The sequence below is a fragment of the Humulus lupulus genome, chromosome 5 (genome assembly GCF_963169125.1).
Source record: "Humulus lupulus chromosome 5, drHumLupu1.1, whole genome shotgun sequence".
Taxonomy (NCBI): Eukaryota; Viridiplantae; Streptophyta; class Magnoliopsida; order Rosales; family Cannabaceae; genus Humulus; species Humulus lupulus.
Genome location: NC_084797.1, coordinates 229,543,890 through 229,553,002, shown reverse-complemented (window position 1 = coordinate 229,553,002; position 9,113 = coordinate 229,543,890). Strand labels below are relative to the sequence as shown.

General features: G+C 37.6%; 1 protein-coding gene across 1 annotated transcript; it reads left to right on the top strand.

The window, feature by feature from the left end:
* The first annotated feature begins 4,778 nt into the window (after positions 1–4,778).
* On the top strand, positions 4,779–5,612 carry LOC133780042 (uncharacterized). The gene is made up of 2 exons (XM_062219926.1): positions 4,779–4,845; positions 4,927–5,612. The coding sequence occupies exons 1-2, from the start codon at positions 4,779–4,781 to the stop codon at positions 5,610–5,612; spliced, it is 753 nt and encodes a 250-aa protein (XP_062075910.1).
* The last annotated feature ends 3,501 nt before the right edge of the window (positions 5,613–9,113 follow it).

Sequence of the window (9,113 nt, the reverse complement as noted above, 5' to 3'; positions counted from 1 at the left end):
TTCTTTTTGATTTTAGACAACTCCTTTGGGTTCGATATCCTTGCTTACACGATATCCTTGTTTTATAAATTTTTAAAACATACCCGTTTTGGGTCCATCACACCCCGAGTTGGGTATTTGATCTCGTTGTGACTATTCCGTTAACTGGCTCACTGGGATCGCATTGAGTCGAATATCACAAATAGATCTACATAATAATGTGGTCTCAATCACATAGCACATGTAATTAAATTTTTACCCTCAACAGGTCAAAATTAAAAAAATACCCTTATTAACAAAGAAATGTCCATGTGCATATTTAATACACATAAACATGCATAAATATTCATATCACCATATAATTCATATATGTCACATAATCACACATATATTCAATTCATTTCACATATAAATCCAATTATGCCCTTCCGACACACTAATCAGGGCACTAAGCCTTATTAGCGAATTCATGAAGTTACAGAAACCATTTATTTCTAAGCTTTTAACGTGCTTTCGAGCTGACTGTTAACATTCTTTCGACCTCAAATAGCGAATTCCATCCGAGCTAATCATTTTGTCTTAGCTCGGAAAAATCCTTCACTATGACTCCGAGTCAATATCATTTATAAAATTGTTGTTAATATCCGGACCTCCGAGCACATCACACATAACTTCGACTTGTTATTAGTTGTCTCAAAAATTGGGTATGACATACTATTACCCCCATGGTGAAAGATTAACTCTAATTGTAACTTGAAAAAAATTATATAGTGAAATAAATTAAAAAAATAATAATAAAAACAATTATGTAACATACAAATATTTAAAATATATGTAGAATTACTCATTTACCCTTAAATAAGATTTGTGAAATCATATAAGTAACTTATAATTGTAAAAATCATAATTTTAAGGGAAAAAATATTAGGTCTGATTGGTAGTGAATCCAAATTCAATTTTATAATTTCTAAAACTAAAAATTAGTAAGGCTCAAATGAATATTTGATTGGTTATTTGTTTTCAAATTCTCAATCCAAATACTGATTCTAACTTTAAGCTACAAAATAGAAAATGTTATTTTCACGTTTCCTCCCAATACAAATCATTATATCCTAAAATCCTTCCAATTTATCATTTTTTTTTTTATATTTTCAGATTCTCGACCAATCACATTTTCAAAAACATATTTTAAGACTATAAATCCAAATTTTCATTTCAGAAACACATTTTTTGAAAATATAATTTTCCAATCATGAACCAATCACACCCTTAAAATCTCATATTTATGTGAAAAAAGTACATAAAAAATTGATATGGAAGACCTAAAAAAAAAAAAGAAACTGAAAAACACTTTCGTCAACTAAAATAAATTTTTAAAAAAATAATTATGTAATATATTTTCTAAACTATTGTTTGAAGAGTGTTTGTCATATCCTTAAACCAAATTAAAATTATTATTTCCATAACTTATAGGAAGGATTTGTTTTGAGATTTTTTTGTTAAAATTAAAAAATAATTGATTGCATGACACCTTTCAAATTTGCATTTAGCTTGCTTTCTTAGAGCATTCACATTGGTGTATGAGCTCTATTTTTTAAAATACATCACTAAAATTTTATTTTTCTATTTTATATTAAATTTTTATATTACACTATATATTTTCTTTATATTATTCAAATATGATGTTTGTATAGTTTATATATTTATTTAAATAAAAGAAGATGAGAGAGAAAGAAAGAATAACAAAATAATTAAATTAATTTAAGGAAAGAGAAATAAAGAATAAAAAAAATCCAATGGGTTTGAAGAAGAACCGTGCGTCGCAAGACAATGTATAATTAGTTAGTGCTGTAATAAAAACCTTCATAATAGTGCTCTAATAATTAAATATATGGACGATAAATAATACCTATTAAAGTTGAGTCTCGGTTTGTTCTCTTCCATGGCGAAGAAGAAGAATCCGGTACGTAAGCCTGAAATTCATATAGCAGAACAGGTTGATATGTTGATTCCCGATGAGCAGGTTCCCATTATCTCAGGTCCTGAGGGATTGACAACTGAAGGCCTGGCGACTGATGTTCAGAATACTCTGGATGAGGTTGGGCTTGAGGGTTTGAATCTCACATGTGAAGACGATCAACTGAATGTCGGCACTCAGGGGTCCGACTCTAAGGGAGATGGTTTCGCTACAGGTCCGACTGCTGCTGTAATGCCCCGAAATCTCCGATATGGTTTAATGGCGGGAATAGTAGGCCGGAGGCCATACTTGTTTAATTATGCCATTAATTGATAAAATGCATGTATATGTGAATTATATTATAATATGATGTTAAATGCATGCATGTGGGTCCACATTTTTAATTACAGGGGTGTGATGATAATTTGGCCCGTTGAGGGTATAATTGTATGTATGTCAATGATATGTTGTTGAGACCACATTATAATGTGGGTTTGTTCGAGCTATTCGGCATGAGACGATCTTGGATTATTGATTAGTGGTCTAGTCACAACAGGTTTAAGTCTGAGGCTCGGGATGAGTCTCGGGGTGATTTTAATAGTTAGAGTGTTACCGGGAGTTAAAGGGTAACGGGATATGAATTATTGGTGTTTGGGATTATCGAGAATAGCAGGAATTGGAGAGCGTTAATTATGATTAACGAGATAGGTTGGAAAGGACAATTTTGCCCTTGGGAGCCTTTAGAAATCTTTAATTTACCTAGGGGTATAATGGTCTTTTTACCCCTAGGATAGATATAAACTGAGTTAAGCTGTAAAATTGAAGAGAAAACTGAGTGTGATCAAGAACTTACCCGTACCTTCCTCCTCCTTCATCTCCTTTGTGTTTTTTTGAGCTCTTGTTGAGGATTCTAGCTTGGGAAGTAGGCCTTGGGAGTTTGGGAGAGTGGTCTACCACTGAAGAGCATCACAACCTGAATTTGAGGTAAGTTTCTAGCCATTAGTTTCCATGTATGCTTTGTTTTGATGTTTAGTTTCAGCTCATGATTTTGTTGTGGATAGTTGGAATTGATGGAAGTTTTGGTTGGGATTTAACTTGGGTTTTGATGAGGGAGTGTTATAGATCAAGTCTAGGGGTTGTATTGGAGGTTTGAGTGGTGTTTGAGCTTGGTTTGAAAGGTTGGTTCCAAGGAAAAACGCAAGGGAAGAAAAACCAGGGAATTGGCTAAACTGGGGCCGAAGGGCTGCAACGCTTGGGGAAGGGTCGCGGCGCTTGAGGCAGAGGTGTGAGGGGATTGTTTCTGTTTTGGGGAAGGGCTGCGGCGCTTGAAGTTCATATTGGCCAAAAATGTGTTTTTGACCTAGGGATGCAAACCTTAGGCCTCGGGATCGATCCTACTACCCTATTTAGTGGGATTCGATGTCTCGGAGGCTAGGTCTTGGTCTGGAAACATTTTATTACTCAATTTATTGTTGGAATCCCATAATTGGTTATGACCAGGTGACCGTTAAGGAACAAAAAGGTTGATCATTCTTATTATATTCTTGCTCGAACTAGAGGTAAGAAAACTGCACCCTAAATGTGATATGCATGGTTGTTCATGAGGCATGTTGATTGCGTAAATGTGGACATGGATTGATTATTCAATGCTTAGTAAATCTTGCTCACTTGTGCATGGTACTGGCTCATTAGTTAGATTTGGCAAATGTGTCAGTATCAACTGTGAAGCTGTGACTCATTAGTCAGGTTCAGCAGTGGTACTGGGCACTAGTCACATAGTGCTGACTCATAAGTCAAGACGGCCTTAACGTGTTCAACGCAAGCCAATAAAGATTAGATCTAATCGATAACTGCATTGGATGACTCAAAGAGCATTAATGCCGGACCGACCTCAAGTTCGATGAATACTATAAGCTCTTGTGTGACTTATCCACCAGTCACTCATCTGTTTAAGGCTAGTGGCTTACCCAGCAGCCACTCTTCTGGTTAAGTTAATGACTTGTTTGTCAGTCACTCAGTATGGTTTTCTAAAACCTCAAGTGATATTCACTCATCTGTTTAAGAGCTATAAGCTCTGTGTGATTATAATGATAATCATTTGATAGTGTTTATATGAAATACTGTGTTTTCTTGCTGGGCTTTGGCTCATGGGTGATATGTGATGCAGGTAAAGGGAAAGAAAAGCTCACCCAGCCTTGAGTGGAGAGCTTAAGTGGTGATGTATACATATGCGGCCGCTTGACCACCACAGCCAAGGAGTTCTCAGAGGAACTAGGGGGTTTAACCTATTTTTGCCGCTTAGGTCGGCGGGTTTGTAAATTTGAAACAGTAATGACCATTTTGAGTTGTAAATAACTTGTAAATGTTTTGATGAGCTCATGAACAGTTTTATATACTTAATAAAGCATATCCTTTCCTTTTTACTGGTTTTTCCACCTTAGCTTGTTAATAACACTTAGAACACGTTTTTAATCAAAGGACTCGGGTAGCGGGTCAAATTTTTGGTTCACCATAACTGTTCTGGGGTAATTAGGGCGTTACAGCTGCATCCTGGGCGGATAAGGCAAATGAAGGGGATTTTCAGACTTCGGCTCATCGTCAATGGCAGCAGTTCACGGCTAGTAAGTTCTCATTTTCTGACCAGAAACTTGAATTTATTGAACCATTGTTTAGAGTTGGTCAGAAGTGTGCTAAGGTGGATATTGAAGAGGTCAAAGTTCAATCTGCGAATTGGAGTTCGGCAGTGATTTGTATGGTTCTTGGTGCCAATCCTCCAATGGTTGTTTTTAAAGGGTTCTTCAAATGAGTTTGGGGTCATCTAGGGATTGCTCAAATCGCTAGAATGATGATGGGGCTAACTATGGTTAAGTTTAATGATGAAGCTACAAGAGATCATGTGTTGGAGAATGGTGTGCTTCAATTTGATATAAAACCTGTTATTCTCAGACTGTGGACAGCTGATCTCAGTGCAATTTGATTAATTCGTTCAGTTCCACTGTGGATTCAATTACATGACCTTGGGCTTCAGTATTGGGGTAGTAAATGTCTTAGTGCACTGGTGAGCACTATTGGCAAACCGCTTATGGTTGAAAAGTTTACTAGGGAGCGTTCAAGAATTCAATTTGCTAGGGCTCTTGTGGAAATGGAAATAACTGATAATCCTCCTAGAAATATTCAGTTTCTTAATGAGCATGGCCAGATTGTGGAACAGGGAGTGGAATATGAATGGTTGCCTATTAAGTGCAAGGTATGCTCTTGGTTTGGTCATTCTATGGTGGACTGTCGTAAGGAACTAAAAAATCAGTGGGTGAAAAAGGATGATGTGGCTAAAACAGAGGCAATCGAAAGGAGGAATAAGGATTCAGATGAGCATAATGATGAGATACCCAAGGTTTTGCCTAGTGCTAATGCTGCAGAGGGTGTTCCGGTTCAGAATCCTAAGGGATTACAGCTTCCAGTTGCGGCTAAAGTTGATCAATTGAAGGAAACAAATGAAGGTGAGCAATGGCAAACACCTAAGCGTGTGGCTACTCAATCTAGGCAGGGACCAACTACTAGTATTAGTGTTTCTCCTCCTGGTCAAGTGCAAAAGCAGCTGAATAAGTTTGTGGTGCTTCAAGAGCAGATGAAGGGTGGCAAAGAAGGTAACATTGGCTCTAATTCTTCCAATGGATAATTGTAATATTGTGAGTTGGAACTTGAGGGGGCTAAATAGTTCTAATAAACATGCTTCAGTCTTAGATTTGTGTAGCAGGAATAAAATTGGAGTTGGTGGTTTTTTAGAAACTAAAATGAGGGGGAACAAAATTGTGGAGTTCATGGAGCATAATCTTCCTAACTGGGAGTTTTACTCTAGTCCGATCATTGAGGGTAGAATTTTGATAGTTTGGAGGAAAGTCTTTGTGAGGATTACTATTCTGGAAGAATCGCATCAGTATGTTCACTATTTGGTCAAAATGCCTGGTCAGAGGCAAACTTTTTATGTTACTTTTGTCTATGGTTACAACGCGATGGAAGGGAGAATGAGTTTATGGCAAGGGTTACACAGGATTTCTCTTTCAGTTAAAGCTTGGATTATTTTAGGGGACTTCAATGCCCCTTTCTCTGGTTTAGACAGATCTGGTGGGAAACCAGTTTCTGGTTTGGAATTGGCAGATCCTCTTTGTTGGCTAGCTGATACTCAAGTCGAGTCTCTTAAAAGTATTGGCTCCTATTTTACTTGGACAAACAACCAAGAAGGTTCAGCTAGGATTTACTCAAAAATTGACCATGTTTTCATGAACGAGGATTGGCTTGATCTCTTTCCTCATTCTATGGCTATGTTTAGATGGGAAGTAGTTTCAGATCATTGCTCGTGTGTTGTCACTAACTTGCCTATGGAGAAGGTGGGAATCAAGCTGTTTAGATTTTATAATTTTTGGACTGCCCATCCGGATTTCAAAGATGTGGTTACGAGAAGTTAGAGGGTCCCTGTTAAGGCAATTGGGTTGAGAGCAATTTACTTAAAGACATTGAGGCTGAAGCATAGACTAAAAATATTCAATAGGGATAACATTGGTGATATAGGTCTGAACTATCACTCGGCTAAGGAGGCTTATCAGGAAGCTCAACTTCAAGCTCAATCTCATCCTCGAGATTACAGCTTGCAAAAGGCAGTGAAAGTGACAGCTGAAGTGTTCACTGTTCAGGAACATATGTACTATAGCTTCCTTGCCCAACGCAGTACACTTACTTGGATTAGGAAGGGAGATATGAATACTTCTTTTTTCCATGCTTGTTTGAAAAAACGCAGAGCTGATAATAATATTGCTTCCTATATTACTGAGCAAGGAAGATTGATTGGTGATTTTCAGGAGGTAGTGGCTCACTTTGTTGATCATTTTAGAAGCTACTTAGGTAGTCCAATTCGGCTACAGGCAGGATCGATTTACATTGTATTGAGATGGGTTCCAAGCTCTCTGTGGATCAGCAACTGCTTCTCTTAAAACCCTTTTCTCGTAAGGAAATCAGAGCTGCATTATTTGGTATTCCCATCACTAAGTCCTTAGGACCAGATGGTTTCGGATCAGGTTTTTGCAAAGCTTTATGGCAGGATATTGGGGATGAAGTCTGTTCAGCGATTGGTCAGTGTTTTGCCACAGGGTAGCTTCCTTCTGAGCTTCATGAAACTACTCTATCATTGGTCCCTAAAGTATCAAATCCAGCTCGGGCTATAGACTACAGACCTATTGCTTGCTGTTCTACTTTATACAAGTGTATGGCCAAACTGTTACGTTCTCGCATGGCTTTAGTCCTCCCTGTCCTCATTCAGCCGAACTAGGGAGCTTTTGTTAGGGGTCGTTCAATTACTCATAACATCATGATATTTCAGGACCTAATCAAGAACTATGGGTGGGCCTCTACTTCTCCTAGGTGTGCCATTAAAATAGATCTAAGTAAAGCTTATGATACGGTTGATTGGCAGTTTCTTGAGGATCTTTTAAGGGCCCTTTGTTTCCCTATGAAATTTGTAGATTGGATAATGGTCTGTGTGAGTAATACTTCTTACTCTTTACTTATGAATAATAGAGCTCAACGTTGTTTTAAGGGTAAGAAGGGTCTGCGTCAGGGAGATCCAATCTCTCCCCTTCTGTTTGTGCTTATTATGGAGTATTTGACTAGGAGCCTTCAATATGCTACTCAGATTTCTAAATTCAGATATCACCCCATGTGTAAGAGCCTTAAGCTTCTCAATTTTTGGTTTGCTGATGATTCTTTTTTGTGAAGCAACTCGTTCGGATGTTAGCATTTTTAAAGAGGTTTTAGTAAAGTTTAGTGCTGCTACTGGTCTCTCTATAAATGCTAATAAGTCTCATATTTACTTTGGAGGAGTCACTGCAACCGAGAGAAGGATTGTTGCCCAAGAGATTCAGTTACCTGAAGGATCCTTTCCTCTTAGGTATCTTGGGGTGCCTATGAGGCCTAATAAGTGGAGACATGAGGATTGTGATATAATTCTTCACAAAATCATATTGAAACTGATGTCTTGGACCAGTAGGCATCTGTCCTTTGCAGGCCGAATGCTTCTCATTCACTCAGTTCTTTTTGTCTTAGGAATTACTGGATGAGTGTCTTTGTCTTACCTCAGAGCATTATTAAGGAGGTTGAGAAGATTTGCCGAGGATTTCTGTGGGGAGCTTCAAGGAACAGAAGTAAGCTTCATATGGCTTCTTGGCAATAGGTGTGTCTCCCTAAATCTTATGGAGGTCTCTGATTTAGGGATGGGGCTAGTTGGAATAAAGCAATATTAGCTAAATACATATGGGCCATTTCAGAAAAGCAGGATTTACTTTGGGTCAAATGGATCAAGGATATCTATCTGAAGGGTGTCAATTTCTGGAAATATATTCTAAAACCAGATAGTAGCTGGTATTGGAGGAAATTATGCCATTTAAGGAGCAAATTTAGTAAGACAGAGATACTTGTTGCTGGGGTTTCAGGGAGGTTTAAGCCTTCGAAACTGTATAGCAGTACCTTACACCAGCAGCTGGTGGGTTATCATCATGTTGTTTGGTGTAAGCTGACTCTACCTAAGCACCAATATCTTCTTTGGCAGGTGGTTAATGCTCACCTTCTCATTAGAGACAATTTGACCAGATTCAACTTCCAGTTGAACAACTTCTTATGTCCAGTTTGTGAAGATCACAATGAAAGTCACACTCATCTCTTTTTTGAGTGCTGCCTTTCCAAGACGATTCTTAACCTCATTTTTTCTTGGATTGGGTTTAAAGCTTGGCCTAGTAATTTCAATGGCTGGGTTGTTTGGCTTGATCATGGTCGGCTTGGTACTACTACTTCTATTCTGAACTTGGTTGTGGCAGCTGTTATCTACAACATTTGGTGGAACAGGAATAGATGTGTTTTTGATGGCTATTCTTTGACAGCTAATAGTATAGCTAAGGAAGTTATAAATATAGTTAAGTATAGATTATACACTGTTAATAATAGAAAGATCTCTATTCAAAACTAGCTTTTTATTAGGAAACTCCAATGTAACTATGGTGTGTTCAGGTGCTATTTGTTAGCTGGTTGTACAGTTTGTTTGTTAGTTTTGGGTGAATTGGCCCATCATCTGTACTGTTTGGTTTGTTCAATGAAGTTTCTTTTCTTCTTGATCAAAAAAATAAATAAATATATG